We start from the raw sequence: 22,885 nt of genomic DNA, 5'->3' as shown, positions 1-22,885 counted from the left end.
ATATGTACATAGTGTTTTGAGAAATAAAATACAAAATCATTTTTTAAAAAACCTTACCTTAATCCAATTATATCACAAAACTGGAACAATGTGAAAGGAAAATTGATAGGACTAAATCCTCCATAAGAATGTCTAGAATCTGTGTTCCTAGTTCAGTCTCCATTCATGTAGATTTTAATTATGTGGCCTACTCTTGAAGAAAAAGCTTAGATATAACTAGACTAAATGCTAAAGGCTGCTTGGTTACCTGTGATAGAATAAAAACTCCCAAATTTTCTTAGAAGCCACCAGCTTCTGGCCTGTTGTATGGGAACTGGTGGCCTTTTGAGGAGGGAGGAATATTCTAGCTGGCCTGAATAGACTGAAAAGATGCCTCTCTGCTTCCCCAAATAGTTATTTACTAATGACTCAAATGCTTCTTTTGTGGGTTTGTTGTTGTTTTTTAATCCTTACCCAAGGATATTTTTTCCTTTGATTTTTTTTTTTTTTTTTTTTAGAAGAAAGTGTGTAGGGGGAGGGAGGGGGGTGGATAGGGAGGGAGAGAAATATCCTTGTGAGAGAGACACATCAGTTGGTTGCCTCCGGCATGTGTTCTGACCCAGGGCCAGGGATTGAGCCTGCCCTTGACTGGGATTCAACCCCTTGACCCTTTGGTCCGAAGATCAACCCTCTAACCACTGCAAAACCAGGGTGACTCAAATACTTCTTTTTAAAATATATATATTTTATTGATTTCAGGGAGAGGAAGGAAGAGAGACAGAGAGAGAAACATCAATAATGAGAGAGAATCATTGGTCGGCTGCCTCCTGGAAATCAAGCCTGCAACCCGGGCATGTGCCCTGACCTGGAATCGACCCTGACCTCCTGGTTCCTGGGTGACACTCAGCCACTGAACCACATCTGTCAGGTTACTCAAATACTTCTCATATGATGGTTCTCAATTTTGGGGGGAGTTATTGACCCCTTTGAGAATTTTATAAAAGCCATGGTCCATCCCAAAAACATGCATTCATTCATCCAAGGATAAAAATGTTTCTATATATAGGCTTTGCATATTTTTTGAAGGTTATCATTCATGGACCCTTCCTCTGTGGAAAACTGAGAAAAGGGAAGAGCCAAAATGAAAATGAAGTGGAAAGAACACAGAACTGGGAATCGGGTGCCTTAAATCTTTTTTTTTTTTTCTTAAGAGTTAAAAGATACTTGAAATGCCAGAATTGTGTAACATCAAAACTAACTTATATGATCACAAATACAAATTAAAATGTAACATTCTTCCCAATTTTAGTAAAAGGAAATGATGAAGAAAGTAGTAAAGCTTTGGAATTGAAGAGATGGAAGAGGTAGCCATTCTTGGGACAGTTAATTTGCCAAAAAAGAATAAACTTCACAGATTAAAATTTTGCCCAGAACTGACCCAGTTTATCATCCATTGGGTAGGTTCAAATAAATTGTTTAATTTCCATGTGCCTTCAATTGTGAATAATTCTTTATGAAGCTGTTTTACTTTTATTTTAAATGAATTTTTGTCTAAAGAGACTAGTGCCAAAGGGTTTGCTTTATATTCTGTATGGTAAATTCAAGGCATACTTCTAATTCAAAATTTATTCCAATTAATATAGACTGCACTATTGGTAGACTTCTTTTACAGGTTTTGTTCTCTGTAGATTGTTTTACATGCTCATACAAATTGGTTCCTGGTTAATTCCTTATGCAGTCTAATAACATTTAGTTTTCATTAAAATTAGAAATTCCATATAGTTCATATTAAATACTTTTGGGCTTTTAACTATTGGCTTTTTTGTATTTAATATTTTAATTAAGTGATATTCTTTATATACTGGCAGTATTAAGAACACAATGTTACTAAGTTATTAATAGAATGACCATACACACTGTTTTAGCCCTATTTTTCCAATCAAATAATAGTGCCTCTTTCATAAGTGTCCTGGATTGGACAATAAATTATATGTTCGCCCTGGTTATTAAAATTTCTAAAATATTTAAAATTATGTAAGGCTAAGTGTATTCTATCAACTTAATCTACAATCAGGAACTAAAAAAAACAACTGAGCTCAAAGTACAACAGGTGAAGAAAGGAGAGTAATTAAAGTGTGTGTAGAGGGAATCTTATGAAAGAAAATATATCAGTAAGATGAATGCATGTTTGCATAGTCTGTTATCTCTTGAAAAGAATAAAGAATAACAGTCATGTTCAATATTTTTATTGGGACTCCCATTTTACATCTTGACCCTTCATACAAACTCAGTCATACATTCACCTACTCATTCACTCACCTACTCATTCACTCACCTCAATTGACTGTGATACACTCTAATATGTCCTATTTTATTCTTTTTCATTAAAAATTAATGGTGGTCATGACCCAATAAATTAATTTGCTACCCACTAAGAAGTCACTTCCCAGAGATTGAAACCATTTCCCTTAAGTGACTCTTTCTTTTAGGGACAGATACTAACTAGAATCAGTAGTAGTAATAATTTAGAAATCATAACACTTCTGTGGCAGCAAGTGAATTTTCTTTCCTCACAGAATTTAAATTTGTCTATATATCATATTTTTAATCAAAAGCTGATCTTTTGGTATTTAAAGTAAATTAGAAATTTCTAGTTACTTAATGTAAGAAAAAATATATGCAGGAATAGTTGGGGGAAGGGCTTTATTTCATTATTTTTAGAACACTTTCATGATAACATTTTGGAAGTAAATCATGATTGTTGCTATTCTCCAACAAAAGACTCAGCAACAATTTTCAATGAGAAAAAAAAATGTAAAAATTGGGGCTAGAGCCTTTCAGTTAATATAATACCACTAATGCAATATATCTACATTCATTTTTTTTATTAGAGTCAGTGTTTTATTTTTCATACTATTTACTTTTAAGGTTGCATGTTACCTATAGATCTTTTGCTTATTTTCAACTATAATGACATAATTGGTCATAGAGAATGGCAACAACAAGTGCTAGTGAACATATAACACAGTGCCAGGTGCTGAGTTGCCAGTGTAAGGCACCAGAAAAGTAATTCTTATATTATGGAAAGTGCTGTAGGAACATTTTCTGCTTTGATGGAAAGAAGAAAAAATAGTGTTGTGAAAGCTTCTCAAGGTACATTAAATTACTTGTCCTTTTTATGACTGTCTGCAGTGTCTTTTTAAATATTAATAAAATATTGCATTTTAAAAAAAAATTACATGCTTAAACGAGTCATTTAACTCAGAAGACAAGTAGAAAGTTTTCATTGTGATTAAACTCTAAAGAAGCAAACCACCTTCTAGTTAAAGCAAAACACCTTGTAATTCACTCAGACTAGGCTGTATGAGGAATATGTGATAAGTATGAAACATGCCCCTGTCATCAAAGAACTTAGGAAACCATATTGGTAACACATATAAAACTATCAAAATTACAAAACTGTGCAAGGTAGTATACAGATAAATGGCATATTGGATATAAATGTTGTAGGAGTTGAAGGTACTTTAGCCCTTTTGAGGAAAGTTGGACTTAAGTTGTACTCTTTTTTTTTTCCTTTTGCCTTTACTCTATCTCATTGTTAAATAGAGCCTAAAAAAGAAAAAACAGCCCTAACCAGTTTGGCTCCGTGGATAGAGCGTCAGCCTGCCGACTAAAGGGTCCCAGGTTCAATTCCAGTCAAGGGCATGTACCTTGGTTGCAGGCACATCCCCAGTAGGTAGGGAGTGTGCAGGAGGCAGCTGAATCGATGTTTCTAACTCTCTATCCCTCTCCCTTCCTCTCTGTAAAAAAATCAATAAAATATATATTTTTTAAAAATGCTAGTAGGTTTATTTTTTCATTATGTTTAAAATGAAAGAGAAATAAAACCAGTAGTCGAAGAAAATTTTCATGCATTCAACAAAAATAGTTATTGTACCAGAACCGTGCTAGCTCTGAGGCTATACCTTACACACCAAGCTGCATAAACATAGTCACCATCCAGTGGGATAAATACAAGTGTTAAGATATATAATGTTTCAACTAGGCCCTGAACTTGAAGGATGAATAGTTTTAGGAAGAAGAGATAAAGTATACCGTTCCAGGTAGAGAAAAGAACATAGTGTGGCACAAGGGGATGAAATTTGAAGTTCAAGAGGTTCTGGGAGATTCAGTTATAGGTGTTTGGAAAAATGGGGATTTTGGAAAGTAGGATGGATGCTTTGAATATGTGCTTAAATTTTTAGGAAGTTATGGAAGGATTTTTAAAAAATAGTCGGGGGAGATAAAATTAAGGAAATGAGCTAGTCAATCTTATATTTTTAGAAAGCTATTCCAGATAACAATGAAAGATAGGTTTCCATGTTTTCTTGGCTATAGCTTATCTCTGTAGTACTGTTTTTGCATTAAAGTGCATATCTGTATATATTTATCTGCATAGTAATGTTATTATTTATTCAGGATGAGCAAGGTAATGAATTGTTCAAGTTAAATAAATTTTTCAGGTAATGGAAGACTAGTGTCAAACTTGATTTCGTCCTAATCATGTTGTTGGTAATGTTTCTAAAGTGTTGTTCTTATTTCTGCCTTGTGAAACAGTAGACTGGATATAATTTAATCATCACAGTATTTAGAGCCAACCTTATGGATACCAGTTGTTTTATTAAGCCAGCAAGAATTGGACCATTTGACCACGGTACTAAAAAGTGACTCGCTGATTTATTCATTTATTCGATGAGATTTTTTTCCAGCTCTTACTCTGGTATATGCATTGTGCTAAGTAGTGCAGAGATAAATTGGATCTTACAACATAGTAGAAGCACGTCCTATCTAATAATAGACAAATACGCAAATTGACCATACCTCTGACACACCCACAACCCACAAGCCACACCCACCATCCAATCAGAGCGAGTATGCAAATTAACACAAACCAAGATGGCTACAGCCACAGAGAGCAAGGTTTCCTAGGTAACAGAGGAAGCCAAGCTTTCCGCCTGCCCTTGCCAGGCCTAAGCCTCCACTCAAGCTACAAATTTTTAATTATAGAAGGTAAACAAATTCAAACAAATGGCAGCAGAATGGAGCTTGAGAGAGCAGGCCAGGGTTGCCGCCGGCAACAGGGGAAGCAAAGCTTTCTGCACACCCTGGCTGGGCCCACCCGCTTAAGGCAACAAAGTTTCAATTATAACCCCAACACAAATGGCTGCCGGCCTCGGAGGGAGCCCCAGGCTTGGCTCCGCTCCAGGCTACAAAGTTTCAGTTGTAGAAGGAAAATAAATTCCAGATACCAGGGCCTCCGCTTGGGTTGCCAGGGGGCGTGGCCAGCCTGCAAACCACCACAGGCCCCTTGCTCAGGCTGCCCCATGCCCCAAGGGAGCCCCACCCTGATCAGGGACACCCTTCAGGGCAAACCAGCTGGCCCCCACCCCTGTACCAGGCCTCTATCCTATCTAATGAAAGAGTAATATGCAGATTGATCATCACTGCAACACACAATATAGCTGCCCCCATGTGGTCAAAGATCCTGCCCCCATGTGGACACAAGATGGCCAGCAGGAGAGGGCAGTTGGGAGGCACCCTGCCTGCAAGGGAGGGCAGTTGAGAGGGACCAGGCCTGCAAGGGAGGGCAGTTGGAGGTGATCAACCCTGCAGGAGAGGGCAGTTAGGGGTGACCAGGCTGGCAGAGGAGGGAAGTTGGGGGCAAACAGGCTGGCAGCAGAGTGGTTAGGGGGTGATCAGGCTGGCAGGCAGAGTGGTTAGGGGCAATCAGGAAGGCAGGCAGGCAAGCAGTTGGGAGCCAGCAGTCCTGGATTGTGAGAGGGATGTCCGACTGCCCGTTTAGGCCCGATCCCGGTGGGGTCCCATATTGGAGAGGGTACAGGCTGGGCTGAGGGACAACCCCCCTCCGTGCACAAATTTCGTGCACCGGGCCTCTAGTCCTACCTTATAATAGAGAAACATGCAAATTGACCACACCTCCGCTACACCCACAGCCAATCAGAGCGAACAAGATGGCGGTTAATTTGCATATGCGGGCACTGAAGGCCTGGGTCCAGGAAACATCCTCCAGACCCAGGCCACTCCTAGCCTGTAGGCCTGTGCTTAGGTCCTGAGCGGCAGTGGTCCCAGAACGCCCCCTGGCCACTCAGAGCCTATCGACACGGGGATGTTCCGCCCCACCCCCAGCGGCTTGCAAAGGCTCCTGCACAAAGCGGTGGTTTGGGGCCACGCCCCCAGCCAGGCGCCCAGGACCGGGGGCTGCCACTGGCCTCTAGGGTGTGCCAAGACCCTGGCGGCCACTGCTGTGTGCTGCCCGGGGTCCCTGCAAACCCCGAGCCTGAGCGCCTGGCTGGGGGCGTGGCCCCAAACCGCCGCTTTGTGCAGAAGCCTTTGCAAGCGGTTTGGAGCCACGCCCCCAGCCAGGAGCCCAGGACCAGGGGCTGCCGCTGGCCTCTGGGGTGTGCCAAGACCCTGGCGGCCACTGCTGTGTGCTGCCCGGGGTCCCTGCAAACCCCAAGCCTGAGCGCCTGGCTGGGGGCGTGGCCCCAAACCGCTGCTTTGTGCAGAAGCCTTTGCAAGCTCTTTGGGGCCACGCCCCCAGCCAGTCGCCCAGGACCGGGGGCTGCCGCTGGCCTCTGGGGTGTGCCGAGACCCTGGCGGCCACTGCTGTGTGCTGCCCGGGGTCCCTGCAAGCCCCGAGCCTGAGGCCCATGGTCAGGCTGGCTGCTGGCCTCCCCAAGCCGCTTGCAAAGGCTCCTGCATAAAGCGGCGGTTTGGGGCCATGCCCCCAGCCAGGTGCCCAGGACCAGGGGCTGCTGCTGGCCTCCTGGGTTTGCCGAGACCCTGGCGGCCACCGCTGCGTGCTGCCCAGGGTCCCTGCAAGCCTCGAGCCTGGGGCCCATGGTGGGGCTGGCTGCTGGCCTTGGGGCGTTTGGGGATGTTTCCACCCCGCCCCAGAGGCTTTCCAAGCTCCAGCACCAAGTGGCAGATTGTGTCCACGCCCCCAGCCTAGCGCCCTCCACAGGGGGATGGCTGCTGGCCTCTGGGGTGTGCGGAGACCCCGGCAGCCACCACCGGGTGGCAGGGACACGCCCCTAGGCCAGTGGACACAACCCAGGGGCTGCATGAGCTGCAGAGGATACACCTTTTTAAAAAAATTTTTATTGATTTTTTTTTTTTTTTTTTACAGAGAAGAGGGAAGAGGGATAGACAGTCAGAAATATCAATGAGAGAGAAACATCCATTAGCTGCCTCCTGCACACTCCCCACTGGGGATATGCCTCCAACCAAGGTACATGCCCTTAACAGGAATCAAACCTGGGACCCTTCAGTCTGCAGGCCCATGGTCTATCCACTGAGCCAAACCAGTTTGAGAGCAAATACCTTTTCTGACTGCTCATTGGCTAAGCTCCCTGTAGGCCACCACTTGCAGTGTTCTTGGTAATTTGGGTTATAAGAATCCAAGAAGGTAATCGGGTTTCTCCACCACACTCTTGAAGGAAAAAATGAAGATCCCTTGAGGGGTCCCAGATTGGAGAGACTGCAGGCTGGGCTGAGGGACAACACCCCCCGCTACCCCCTCTTCCCGCCGTGCACGAATTTCATGCACCGGGCCTCTAGTAGATACATAACTGTCAAACAGAACAAATTTCGCCATTGGAGACATGTGCATGAAATACTGTGGGAGATGGGAGGGAGAGGAAGGTACTTTCAATTAGACTAGGACCCAGCAAGGCTTTTGGAAGTCACATTTGATTTGGACCCTGAAGGGTCACTAATTCAAATGGAAATGGAGGTCTAGGGAGGGAAGGAGTATACTTGTGGGAGGGAACAGCTTGGGACAATGTGGGAAGTTTATTGAAAATACTAGGAAAGTAGGAGATAAAGGAATAGAGGTAGACAGGTCAAGGACATAGAAAGTTAGAATGCTAATATATGGTGTTGGAATTAACTTTGTCAGGGGCCAATAAAGATGTTTGGTTTTTGTTTGTTTTTTTAAAGATTTTACTTTTAAAGAATTTTTTTTTTTTATTTGTAAAAAGGTAAAGGATTTGGTGGGGAAGTGAAGAAATTGTAGGTGAGTTATGTTAGTAATCTAAACCAGGACAATGACAGTAGGAATATAAAGGAGGCATAATAGATGTCTGGATGATATGAAAATAAAAGTAAGCAAAATTTGGCAGATTAGTTAGAGGTAGAATAATAAGAAGAAAGAGACAGAAATGGCTCGAAGTCTTAAATCTTGTTACTGGGAAGATGAGCATTCCAGTAACAAATTAATGCATCAGCTACCATGATATCTGGTAACAGAAGGGTAGTAGGCTTCATGGCCTCACAGGGGTTCATTTATCAACAATGCCTCATCAGCCTGTCCATCATAACAAAGCAAATCATCACACTTAGTGAATCAGTAAGTTGGTTTTTAGTTGAATGGAGCCTAAGATTTGTACCATGGTGGCATGTATTAATATTTTATGATGCCTAGTTTTGCTTTTCATTGGTTATAAAATTTAGGAATTCTATTTGACTGACAATCTTTTTTGACCAACATCTTATTTTCCATAAAGTATTAATTAGTCCCCTAGTATTCTTGTTGGTTCTGTTATTTCTTGAATTTTGCTTTTTATATCTTGTTTTCATTTTTTTAACAATAGACTTAACCTAGATTTTTATGTGTTTGGATTATTTTAACATATCTAATATCTTTATATACTCAGCTGTAGTATTGTGTTTGCTATGATTTATACCCTTTTTTAAAAAGTGATTTCTATTCTAACATTAATTTTTTGAATGTTCTTTATAATCTGGATTAAAATATAGTTAGGCCTGCCTGGCCAGTGTGGCTCAGTGGTTGAGCGTCAACCTAAGAATCAGGGGTTCACCGTTTGATTCCTAGTCAGGGCACATACCCAGGTTGTGGGTTGTGGGTTGTGGGCTCAATCCCCAGTAGGGGGCATGCAGGATGCAACCGATCAATGATTCTCTCTTCATCCTCTTCATCATTGATGTTTCTAACTTTACCTCTCTTTTCCTCTCTGCAATCAATAAAAAAATATTTTTTAAGAAAAGATATAGTTAGGCTTTACAGTAATAAGACATTTTCCTGGCCTGAGCTAACTTCTAAGTAATCTGCTTTAAGTGACTTTATGGAAATAATAAAATAATATACAGTTGTTCTCTTTTGGATGTTAAAGCAAGAGGATGGCTTGGTGGAGACTGATGGTCCCTGACTTATCTAAGAAGTGGTAAAGTAGGATTTACTATTTCTTTCTTGTGTCTGCAGTCTGAGGAATGAGGTTAATTCTTGGTATCCAATGTTTAGAACATCTGTTTAATTGTGGCCTTAGCTGGAATTTACTTCAGACAGAAGATACCTGTTCAGCACCATTTTTGATTATAGATTGAATTTTGGCTGGAATGTGTAAAGTACTTCAAAATTATAAAAAGCCAAATTAGATCTATGTGATATTTGTAAGTGCTGTGAGCCCTATCTAATTTAAGTTGAATGTGACTATATTAAAAACAATTTAACAAGACATTTTAAAATAAGTTTTCCTTTCTTAACTAATTTTGTAATCAGGAACAATTATTTAGTCACTCCTACTAAATATGAAATGATATTTTGGAAATACTGTAGACTTTTAGAAGGCAGGGAGTATGATGATATTTGTTAACAGAGAGTCGCCCCAATTGGAAGGGGCTCATCCTGCCTGGGCTCTTGTCACGTTTGCGAGAGAGCATTCAGATGAGTGACAGAAGGCAGTGTTGAAGTAAAGCAAACAAATTTGTTAAGAAAGCAAAACAAGCAAATTTATTAAGTATGCATTTGGCATATAGCACAAGCAGGCAACTCGGCTAATCTGAGTGGCCCATGTTGGGGGTTCAAGAGTTTTATACTTCCCCCCTGTAGGTTTCAATATTCACCTGCCAGATATCTTGGGCAACAGACTAGATTTCAAGGTCCCCCTTTTACATTGTTGTGGCTTTTCCCAGAATTCATGAGAACACCTGGTGATTTTATCTTGGCAACTCCCAAGACTGCTAACTTCTTTGTTTGGTGGGTGAGATAAACTACCCCCCTTCCCTTCCTCCTTCTTTAGCAGCTATCTACCCTGCCTAACATATTCAGGTAATTCTAAACAAAAGTGATTTAAAGCAGATTTGTCATTATGTATTTACTTTTTATGGCAATTTTAGATGTATCTTAGAAAAGTGTTTGATACTGATAAGTGCCTCTTTTGCTTAATAAAACACCATAGAAGTAATACATTTATTATCCTGACCAGTTAAGCAACTTGTAGCTGGGGTATGGTTAGCTTTTGGCTTTTGGCAAGCTGGAAAAACTAGTCTGCCTCCAATTTCTCTGTTTATAAAAATGTAGGATAAATAAAGTATCATATTTATGTTTAACTTTTCCCTTCACATCTTGAAAATACTTAACTCAAAATATTCTTTTACTTGTCATTCCCTCTACTTTGAATTAACAGAAGCTTCTACAAATTAAATGTACTTTTTCTTCACCCTGGGAGACACAAATTTAAATAAAGGCTTGCCTTCATTTGTTTTAACTTTCTCTGAACCAAGCATATGAGGCTATTGCTACCCTTATTGCAACCTCTTACTTTATAGGACAACCTCAAGCTGTCTGTTTCTTCTAGACTAATATTGTTAAGCCGTAAACCTCATAGTTAAGGCAAAGGAAGTCTGCTTTTCAAATATTTTGTATTTCATTCTATTCCAAGTAAAATGTTAAACCATTCAAGATCTAACTTACTTTACCATGATTGCTCTTTGATTCTAGGTTAGTGATTTTATTTTATTTTATTTTTTTAGTTATTGAGAATGCAAACTCTAAAAATCAATGAAAGAAAGTTAGGGTGTTGAAAAATATCAAATTTTGGAGTGAAAATATCAAGGTAAAATATTTGTGAAATATACTTCTGAGGTTACTAATTGTGTATCTGTATACACTGAGCGGCCAGATTATTATGATCTCTGAATGCATAATAATCTGGCCACTCAGTGTGTGTGTGTGTGTGTGTGTGTGTGTGTGTGTGTGTGTGTGTGTGTATTAGAGGCCCGGGGCATGAATTTGTGCATGGGTGGGGTCCGGCCAGCCTGGCCAGGGGCGGGGGGACATGGATGGTTGGCCGGCCTGCCTGCTGGTTGAGGGAACAATTTGCATATTAGCCTTTTATTATATAGGATATACACTGAGTGGCCAGATTATTATGCGTTCAGAGATCATAATAATCTGGCCACTCAGTGTATATGCCTAATTATAATTGGAAGGGAACATTGCTTTTCATAACAATAAACCAGTTAAACTGCTTAATATGTACATTTTGGGAATAATGAGTCGTTTGATTATGGCAATATATAGCTAGAAGTAAAGAATTGGTATTGGTAGTAGGGAAGTCCTTTTACAATTTTAATGGATGTAGAGAGTGAAATTTAACAGTTGTTCTTAATAGTTGTTGGTTTTCCTCTATAAAATGCTGATTCTAGGTACCCCTTCACTTGATGCCACCAACTGATTTGTTGCTTGCATTTTCCTCAAACGTCTCTATTTGTAGGAGACATTTTTTTCCCTATGAGGAATATAAAAAATATACTCTGGTTAATCTCTGGTGATGATAATTACCTGATGTGTGTGATATACAGGTGACAGCCAAGGAATCTTCAAGTTGGGCAAAGAAACTTTTCTGTTAATCAGTTTAAAGTAAATTTTATCCTGCTTGTTCAGAGGCAATATTATGAGTTGTTTATGGTGTTCAGAGATTGAGGTGTCTTGGATACAATATTTCTTTTGAAAACAAATTTCCGTTTCTTTTGTGATTTTGTAAATGTTGCATCAGTTATGCTTCATGCATTATTACACCTTCATCAGGTATATGTAATGTCTAGTTCATTTCCAATAAATACAATGCTATAATTAACAACAACAAAAAAGAGATAAAGAAGTGGAACTAAGGGCTGGCTGCTTTTCTCATTTAGGTTGGTGGATACTCAGTATCCAGAATCCTAATATATAAAAACCCTGGGTCGTAATGTCCAGTAACGACCAAGGCTAGACCAACTGGAAGTCAGTCCTGTAGTCAGTGTTGGGTTGCCGTGGCAACCCAGTGCTGACTGCTTCTGCTGCAGACACGGTGCCCCAGCACTGACTATTGAGGGGGCTGTGAATCAAGGCCAGAGAGAGGCCTGAAGAGAGAAGCAGGGACTGATCCGTTGCCTCTGTGGCAGCTTTTGATCAGCACTTGCCTCTCTCTTTCTCTCCCAGTCTGGCCAGCAGCCACGCCTCCATTTCTCTCCAGGCCTCCACTGGGGCTGCTGATCAGCCCCGCCTTTCTGATTAGGCTCCGTTGATAGGCCCAGAGACACCGACTGGCATAGAAACCGACCAGTCAGAACCAAATCTGGGTGAAGTGTGAGGAACCAATGGCTGCCTAGGAGGCGGAGCTTTTGATGCTGACTGGCATAGAAGCTGACCAATCAGAACCAAATCTGAGTCAACTGTGAGGAGCCAATGGCTGCCTAGGAGGCGGAGCTTTTGATGCTGACTGGCATAGAAGCTGACCAATCAGAACCAAATTGGCCGGCAGAGGAGGGCAGTAGGGGAAGAGATCAGGCCTGCAGGGGAGGGGAGTTGGGGGCTAGATCAGGCAGGCAGAGGCAGTTGGGGTGAGATCAGGCCAGCAGGGGAGGGCAGTTGGGGGTGAGATCAGGCCGGCAGGGGAGGGTAGTTAGGGGCGATCAGACAGGCAGGCAGAGACAGTTAGGGGCCATCAGGCAGGCAGGCAGGCAGAGGGGTTAGGGGCAATCAGGCAGGCAGGCAGAGGCAGTTAGGGGCAATCAGGCAGGCAGGCAGGTGAGTGGTTAGGAGCCAGCGGTCCTGTGGGATCTGGCCTAAACCGGCAGTCAGATATCCCCCAAGGGGTCCCTGATTGGAGAAGGTGCAGGCTGGGCTGAGGGAATCCCTCCACTCCGTGTACGAATTTAATGCACTGGGCCACTAGTTGTCTACATAATTTGCCAGATCCAGTGCAAAGTGAAAATGTAGCACCCTGTGTTCAAAAATTAAGAATGTCAAGTCTGTGATAGTAGAGCATTAAACGAAGTGTAGGACCCTATGCACCATACCCCACAAAATGTGTCTTTTAGGCACTTTATGCAAAGACAAAAGTATACACTGAAGAAATAAGAATTTACCTTTTCAACAAATGGCTTTTCCTACCTCCATTTATATGTTACACAAACTCACATTTCTTAACCGCCCCCCCCCCAAAAAAAAAAATCCATGCTTCTTTTTTTATCCTTGCTTCTTTTTCAGTTGAGGCTGAGAGAAAGAAAATGCTATCTGCACAGTCTTTTGTATGTTCGGGACTTATGAACCTTGAATAATTAATGGCACCAACTAGATTTGTTTATTTGTCCATATCACACTGTGTACCCCTTGGGGCTATGCATCCTCTTTCCTCCTCACCACTGCCACTACCACCACCAGCTTGTTAATGGTGGTGGAATGATGGCTTACCTATCTATGTCATTTTTATCCCTACTTTTTCCTACATAATTTGCCAGATCCAGTGCAAAGTGAAAATGTAGCACCCTGTGTTCAAAAACTACTATTCATAGCTGCTATTTTCTGCCCACCTTCTATAGGTAGATTAGATGAAGAAGAAAGTTTCTTCTCTCTACTAGGGCTACTGTATGTCTCTAATTTTGGATATATGTAATCTGACCATTATATTAACTTTCAGTTTACCCCAGAGATGCCAACAGTTAAGAACAAAACAGATGAAATGGGGGCTTTTAACTAAATGGACCGGGGAGGATGATTATAAGTAAGAATATTTAGTGGTGAATGTTAATTTAGTTATGATGTGCTTTTTTACAACAGATGTTTTTAAGAAATGAATCCTCATTCTTTGAGGTCATTGTGTAGTGAATTAAAAAGAAAATGAAATTTATTGAAACAGTTATCCTATATAATAAAAGCCTAATATGCTAAGTGTCCGGTCGACCGGTTGGCCGTTCAACCACTCAAAGCGTAATATGCTGATGATATGCTAAGGCTGCTCAACCGCTTGCTATGACATGCACTGACCACCAGGAGAAGACAGTCGACCAGTAGGTTAGCTTGCTGCTGGGGTCTGGCCGATTGGGACTGAGCAAGACGGGCTGGACACACCCTAGAGCCCTCCCGCGGTCCCCCCGCCCCCCAGCTGGCCAACCTCCCGTGTCCCTCCCTGGCCCTGATTGTGCACCGGTGGGGTCCCTCGGCCTAGCCTGTGCCCTCTCACAATCCGGGACCCCTCAGGGGATGTTGGAGAGCTGGTTTCGGCCTGATGGCAGAACAACCGGTCACTATGATGCACACTGACCACCAGGGTGCAGAAGCTCAACGCAGGAGCTGCCTCCTGGTGGTCAGTGCGCTCCCACAGAGGGAGCGCCGCTCAGCCAGAAGCCGAGCTCATGGTTAGCAAGCACAGCGGTTGTGGCAGGAGCCTCTCCCGCCTCCGTGGTAGCACTAACGATGTCCAACGGCCTGACTGCAATAGGGTGCAGGCCAGGCTGAGGGGACCCCCAACCCCGAGTGCACAAATTTGTGCACCGGGCCTCTAGTTGTATATAATGGGCAGAAAGGTGGAAAGGGCAAAAGGGCTTAATGTTAAAAAAAAAAGCCCAAAGTAAATTCTTCTTCTTCTGTGTATAAAACTAAAATAATAACTCAGAAAACAGTCTTGAATTTGTATCTGAATTATTTATTGGTTTGCTTTTCACTGATCCAGTTTAATGCTTTAGACACATATATGTTGTTGTTGTTGTATTTTGTAGCATAGCAATATAGTGTTTTTTTGAGAACTTACAAGTCTATTTATTTCCCTCTCATTCTTACTAATCAAAATAGCTATTTTACCGGAAGGTATATCCTAAAACTTTTTGTATACTGTACAGCTCGATTCATTCTTCTTACAAGTAAAATATTTCCAGTAGCACAGTAGCAGTTTAAATCCTTTATAAATCAGATAACTGCAACATACATATATATATAAAACATATTTTCATTGATTTCAGAGAGGAAGATATAGAAACATTAACGATGAGAAAGAATCATTGATTGGCTGCCTCCTGCATGCCCTCTACTGGGAATCAAGCCGATAACTTGGGCATGTGCCTGATCAGGGATCAAATCATGACCTGGTTCATAGGTCGACGTTCAACTACTGATCTAAATCTGCCAGGCTGCAGTATTTTATTTTATTTTTTTACAGTCTTCTGGTTAAAATTGATCACTTAAACATTCTCTGTTATCCTGAATAGGAACCTTAGGAATGTTTGAGTGACTGAGTTTGTTCCTTTCTAAAAAAAATGAATTATACTCATGGAGAGGAAAATTAAGATTTTCTAAAACTAATCTAGTATTTTTTGTAAATTTCAAGTACAAAAACAATGTTAGATTTAAAATTCTTCGAGAGGAAAATGGTATGTATATGTTTTTTTTCGGGGGGGGGGGTTGACACTAACAAGTGCAAATAAAGGCTTTGTATAAAGTTATCTATTTGGCAGATTGTTAATGTACACAACTTTGTTAAACCTTTGGCTATTTATCACAAATATTGATGAGCCCCGTTATACTAAAACTAGTGTTAGTGATGTTCTTTTTTTTTTTTTTTAATTTCTTTATTGATTAAGGTGTCACATATTTGTCCTCATCCCCCCATTCCCATCCCCACCCCACCCCCCTGTTGTCCTTAACCATTGGTTAGGCTCATATGCATGCACACAAGTTCTTTGGTTGATCTCTCCCCCCTCCCCCCACCCTCCCCTACCCTTCCTCTGAGGCCCGACAGTCTGATCGATGCGTGATGTTCTTTTTTAAAATGCTCTAGTGACTCCTGATACACAGTCCAGAATGAAACTGCTTTTCGCTCTAGATATAATAAAATCTGTTAAATTAGAACATTTGTGTTCTAAACATATTTGTACATCATCTTTTTCATTTAATGGAACATACTGTGTAAATCATATTTTTCCTATAGAAAATAACATATAGGTGTCCCCTTTGTGTTCATATTAATAATATGTTAAATACTCAAATTTTTTTTACAGATTTTTCTAAATTGTTTAGGCAGTATTGCAAGGATAAAGGTTGAATATTGGTATTACAAAAAATTGTTCTTGTAAAATATATTTATGTTTTACTTTCTAAATAAATAAGTGACATTTCAGGGGCTAAGACGTTTAAAAATGATAATGGAGATATTAAGACACTGAAATATCCTATCTAATAAAAGTAATATGCAAATTGACCATCACTCCAACACAAGATGGCTGCCCCCATGTGATCAAAGATGGCTGCCCCCATGTGGACACAAGATGGCAGCCACAAGATGGCCAGCAGGGAAGGGCAGTTGGGAGGGACCAGGCCTGCAAGGGAGGGCAGTTGTGGGTGATCAGGCCTGCAAGGGAGGGCAGTTGGGGGCTATCAAGCCTGCAGGGGACGGCAGTTGGGGGGGACCAGGCTGGCAGAGGAGGGAAGTTGGGGGCGACCAGGCCTGCAGGGAAGGGCAGTTGTGGGGGACCCAGACCTGCAGGGGAGGGCAATTGGGGGTGACCAGACCTTCAGGGGAGGGCAGTTAGGGGCAATCAGGCTGGCAGAGTAGCAGTTAAGCATCAATTAGGCTGGCAGGGGAGTGGTTAGTGGGTGATCAGGCTGGCAGGCAGAAGCGGTTAGGGGCAATCAGGAAGGCAGTCAGGTGAGCAGTTGGGATCCAGCAGTCCTGGATTGTGAGAGGGATGTCTGACTGCCCGTTCAGCCTAAACGGGCAGTTGGACATCCCTCAAGGGGTCACAGATTGCAGAGGGTGCAGGCTGGGCTAGGGACACACACACACACACACACACACACACACACACCCTGCACGAATTTCATGCACCGGGCCTCTAGTTTAAGTATAATTGTCCAGAGGTCCCAGGTTTTTAATATCCTTACTTTACAGACAAATTTTCAAGAATTCCCAATGTATGTGATTCTCTAAACTTACTTGGAACTCTGGATACTGGAGATAATTGTATACTGGCAGAGTTGTCCTACTTTCCAAAGTCACAATACCTTCAAATATTAAATACTACACAACCTGTGGCATGCTCATTTAAATTTTAGAGCTTATCATTTATAAAACAGCCTAAAATTCAGGGGTTTTAGAGTTTACCTAACATCAAAAGTCAGAAAAATTCTTTTTTCCTCTGTTAAAGTCAAGAAACATTTTTATACTTCAGAGTAAACCTATCCAGTTCCATTTAAAAGGTATCACAGCATCCGAATGTAACTTGAATACTTTGTAACTGATAAAACATTATTTTGCATACTTTCTCATCACCCTCTGCCCTTCTCCCTCAATTTGTTTTACATACCTAACATTAGCATTCTGTGAATAATTTTTTAAAGGATTGCTATAATGTATTCTATTTCTATCCTACAGTAATTTATTTACATTTTAAAGGGAATTTGAATACAGTGGCAATTTTGACAACCAGCAAGCTCATCAAAGTAAGATTCTATCTGTAATCTCATGATATACCAAATACCTACTCTGTTCTATGTAACAGAGTCAGGGATTGTATGTGGTTTACCTAACAAATAGGGAAAGAGTAACTGACATCTAGCTTTTGAGTGTCCTAAAATCTTTACTTCTAGTGTATCCATTGCTTTAAAATTCATTTAAATTCAAATTGCTCACCAATGCAACTAGGAAAAAGAAGGTGCTGATTACAAAGTACATAATACCTCACTCTTCTTACTAGTTGTGAAGAACCTAGCTTCTACATATAAGCTAGACTGATCAGTGAAGAATTTAAGTGTGACATTAGCAACATATTCACTTAAATGATGCAGAGGTGTTTTACATGAATGTTACCTATATTACATACTGATAGAACAAATTTCCATTTATATGCTCTAAATGTCAGAGGTTAAATTACTGGGTTTTCTTTTATTTTTTACTTCAGAAGTATTTGTTGAGTTCCTGTTATGTGCTAGGGCTCTTGACTGAGATAAGTAATGAGAACCTTACACCATTTTTCTATTCCAGGTTTTTGTTGAAGCTTTGAATTAGCCATTCTTTAATACTTACTTGACTTCCTGTATGTAGTTCTTTACTTATGAGATTCTTCTTCTGAGAATAAGCAGAGAGAGACTGTGGGCTCTAGATTTTACTTTTAAAGAGGCAGATGAGAGGAAGCAGAAACCAGTGGCTTGAATGAGATTTAGGCTTCTCGTGGTTTCTAATTTTCCTTTGCACTGGCCACCTGACTGCTGTAAGGAATTGTGTGTTTACTGGTTTTGTAATAATAGCGTCTTCTTTTGGAATCTGGACTTTGAACAACTCATTTTACGGAATAATTGAATAGCCAGTTCTTATTCTTTCTTACCTAGAATTTTTCCAGGGGATTTCACATGGCAGGTTAAGAGGAGAAAAGCCATTTGTGTAACTCTTCTGTTATATTTGTTTCCCTCCCCCCTTGGATCCCTAGATACAACTTTCTTACCTTCTCTTCCTGCTAATTGACCAGCAGATCCTGTAGTACTCTTGTCCCTTTGTCTGTAGTTGTATTCAAAGACCAATAAAATGTTATGTCCTGTCTATTCCTACCTCTAAAAATATCCTTTGTCTTTATTTAATTAGATTTTGTGGAATAACTGATTGAAGGAAAAGCAATAAAAAATTTTCAAGAACTATTAGCACTAAAAGTTTGATCTAATTTAATATAAATTTGTTTTTTCCTTTTAATTACATTTTTAAGTAGCTATGGAAAACTTAAAATGAAAGCATGTAAGGAATAGTTAGCATTAAACTTCTGGTCTGTTTGCAAACTTTTATGAAATAACCTGGATTTATATTTATTTTCCAGAAAATAAAACATGTATGCTATACATGTTTCACAGATTAAGTTAAAAAATGACAATTAAGCTTTTTGTGTTTTTTTTTACCCTTTCAATGTAGGGTCATCATACAATTTTGAGCACTATTTATTACAATAGAATTCAAAGTGAATTACTATAAAATCCATTTTCATTGAAACTTTTATTACATTGTTGATGTTCCCTTACTAATTTTTAAAAGCTTGTAATATCTTAATGAAGTAGTACAAACTTAAATAAATGTTATAATTTTTCTGGAAATAAGGAAGATTTAACCAGATGTTAAAATGGCTGTATGATCATAAGAGAAATACCATTATTGTAAAAATTGACCAACTTAGTAACTTCAAGTTATTTAGTTACAGTTTCTCAGTTTGATATAGTAAAGCATTATTTTAAAAGCAGTACAGGAAGAATGTATGTAGATAATATTACTGCTATTAGAGAAACAGCTGCAGATTAGTGCATGCTTTAGGGCAGTGGTCGGCAAACTCATTAGTCAACAGAGACAAATATTAACAGTACAACGATTGAAATTTCTTTTGAGAGCCAAATTTTTTAAACTTAAACTTCTTTTTTTTTTTTTTAATATATTTTATTGATTTTTTACAGAGAGGAAGGGAGAGGGATAGAGAGCCAGAAACATCGATGAGAGAGAAACATCGATCAGCTGCCTCCTGCACACCCCCCACCAGGGACGTGCCCGCAACCAAGGCACATGCCCCTGACCGGAACCGAACCCGGGACCCCTCAGTCCACAGGCTGACGCTCCATCCACTGAGCCAAACCGGTTCTTCTAACGCCACTTCTTCAAAATAGAGTTGCCCAGGCCGTAGTATTTTGTGGAAGAGCCACACTCAAGGGGCCAAAGAGCCGCATGTGGCTCGCGAGCCGCAGTTTGCCGACCACTGCTTTAGGGGATACAAAGAAATGCAGACATTTCTAACTTGATTTAGATGGTCTGACCTCTCTAGAAATATAAGTATGTCTGTATGTGTATATTTATGTATATTTGGAAATATATAAAAAATGTTGTCTTTCTCTTCTTCCCTTTTTTAGTCTTAGATTGTAAGCAAAAGAAATCAAGGTCAAGATCTGGAAGCAAGAAGAAAATGCTAACATTACCTCATGGTGCTGACGAGGTTTACATTCTCAGATGCAGGTACATGCTTATATTGCTAAATCTGCTTAGTTCAGATTTTGGATTTATATATATTAACTCTTTTATTCGGGGTTTTTAATTTGTGGCAGAGGTACATTCTCCACAATTAAATTACAAATGAACTTTTGGAGACAAGCTTAAAATCTTAACTCAGTTCATAAATGCTGTACTTCAGTAACTAATGGATCAACTTTTTTATATTAGCCAAGAAGCTCTGTGATATGGTGAATTAAAAAAGCAGCTTTTTTTGTTGTTTTATTTATTTGCTTTGGTTTGATTTGATTTTTTTAAAATTGTCTTTAGTTTCTGCGTATTGGAATACATTTAGTTTCTGCTTATTGGGAACATATACTTGTAAGTATAGCTATACAGTTATTCATACCTCCCTTCCATACTCACCATCATGCAGTTTAAGGAATTCTGAATTGCATAAGGATCTTTTAAAAAGAAGATACATTTTGGAAATGTAGTTGTTTTAAATATAGGTGTTAAGACCATTCATTTTAACCTAATGTTCCCATTTCTATAAAGATTACTGGAGTTATTATAGCTGTTAAATACATGAATTGGCAGTTTTGATATTGTATTAAGTCATTTTGACTTTATATATATTTAGAAATGATTGTCAAGAACTGTCTCCAATATATGGTAAAGTTTACTTCTTATGTTTATTGATTTTTTGGGAATTGGTTTTAAATAAAGGGAATTGGTCATGTTAAGACAACTGTCATTAACTTCTTCTGTAGGTTTTGTGGCCTAGTCTTTCGTGGACCATTGTCTGTTCAGGAAGACTGGATTAAGCACTTGCAACGACACATTGTAAACGCTAACCTTCCCAGGACTGGAGCTGGCATGGTGGAAGTCACGTCACTGTTTAAAAAGCCTGCTTCCATTACAGAAACTTCATTCTCTCTACTAATGGCAGAAGCAGCTTCATAGAACAAGGAAACCTTTTAAATAGCAAATATGAATTAGGTGTAAATTTGAAATTCTTTGTCTTTTTTTTAAGCCACATTAAATTATCCATTTATAAATACTAAAACAGGAAAAGGGAAAAGTGAATTATGGTGGCATCAGAACAAATAGAGTTCTTCAAACAGTAAGTAGTCTATATATTTTATATAGGACAGAAGATGTGTTTTCAAGGTTTACTGGATTTTGTCAGTTAACTGTATTCATTCAGTAAAAGAGCAGTACATGTAAGCAGTCATTAATAAACTGTTGCACATGGATACTTAAAGACAGACTTATTGGAAAGTTATGTTTTCTGCAGTGTTACCAGAATCAAGGTTCTGTTTATTCCCCACAAGACTTGCATTGAAAAATAAGATATTATATTTTGTTTGTATGTAGTGTTTTGTATAATACCTGGAACCGCTAACTAAATTTACTCAACTTAGGGCATTAAATATCATGTATTTCATAGATTGAGACTGTTCACTCATATAGGGCAGAGTACTATTCTATCTAAATGTGTAAGTGTTTTTTTAAAATCACATGGAATGGTTTTTTTTATACTAAAAAGTGGAGGGAGATTTGTTTAAACAAGTATTTCTAAAAGAAATATGTACATAGTCCTGGAAATTATTTGTGGTAAGGAAATATTCTTTACTCCAGTTGCATTTCTCAGACAATAAAGTGGTGCATCCATGCTACCTCCTACTTTGTCAACAAAGATGCTATTTACCCTTTACATTTTTTGTATCATAATAGATTTTAAAATCTAATGTTCTTTATTGCAAGGCATCCTTTTGTTAACAGATTTGTTTCTTTTTAATGGTTTACCTAAAATTTGACATGCTTACAGGACAGGTTTGCCTCTTTATTTAACATTGTAGAAATGTAATTAATAAATGATGCTCACTACACAATTTAGAATAGGCTTTCTCATTTATATTCTCTTCCAAAATTGATCAGTAGCAAAACTTAATATACCAATTGAAATATTTCTACATATGATGGGAATGTTTACAATTTAAATTTTAGAACTTGTTTTGGATGTGATTATATGTACGAAAATCGTGTAACACTATGCTTATGCTAAGAACCGACCTAACGGAATTACTGAAATAAATGTGCTGTGAGGAATGGAAAATATGGTGCAGATGTCTTGGTCATGAAATTGTGATTCTTCCTTTCAACTTTTCCAAAAACAAATTAGTTCTTTTAATCTGAAGTCAGATTCCTTTACAAATGACAGTTTTTTATATGCAAGCACCATTTCATTTTATTTCACGTAGTATGGCTAATACTATAGTTGAAACAAGGATATGCATTGATACTTTTCTTCGTATGTAAATAAAGTTTAAAACATTAAATAAGGAGTATTTTGGTAGAGTATATACATACCTCACTGCCAGTGAAATTGCTTTCCTATGGTATATCTCCTTACCAGAAAAATCTCTAAATAAAAAAAGACTTAAAGAAAATTATAATGTGTATAGTGTGAAGCATTTCTTATTTTTATCACTGGTGGGAATAGGTGTGTTTCATTTGATTTAAATTTTTCTACTTAGCAGGTTACTTTATATGTGAAATTAAGAAGTTGGACTAAATGGATCATTCAAGGGTCTCTTGATCCCTGGGGTATACTAGATAAGGGAAAAGTACTTGTAATTTATTTTCATTTTTCAAAATGCCTAATAGAAACTGTATTTTTTCTTATAAAGATGAGACTAAAACATCAAATTGTTTTTGACTAAATATACTAAATCGGTGTATACTAGTTGTCTCTTATTGAGCAAGTTTCATTGATATATATGAATTTATTTATTTATTTATTTATTTATTTATTTATTTATTTAACTGGAAACATA

General features: G+C 39.3%; 1 protein-coding gene across 1 annotated transcript in view; it reads left to right on the top strand.

The window, feature by feature from the left end:
- The window catches only part of ZNF644 (zinc finger protein 644), a 139,253-nt gene extending 116,727 nt beyond the window's left edge, over positions 1–22,526 (top strand). The window contains 2 exon segments of the mRNA XM_054721348.1: positions 19,967–20,069; positions 20,816–22,526. Coding sequence (XP_054577323.1) covers positions 19,967–20,069; positions 20,816–21,008 — 296 coding nt within the window. The 3' untranslated portion in view covers positions 21,009–22,526.
- The last annotated feature ends 359 nt before the right edge of the window (positions 22,527–22,885 follow it).

This window comes from Eptesicus fuscus, chromosome 9, assembly GCF_027574615.1.
Source record: "Eptesicus fuscus isolate TK198812 chromosome 9, DD_ASM_mEF_20220401, whole genome shotgun sequence".
NCBI lineage: Eukaryota > Metazoa > Chordata > Mammalia > Chiroptera > Vespertilionidae > Eptesicus > Eptesicus fuscus.
This window is presented reverse-complemented; position numbering and strand designations above follow the sequence as displayed.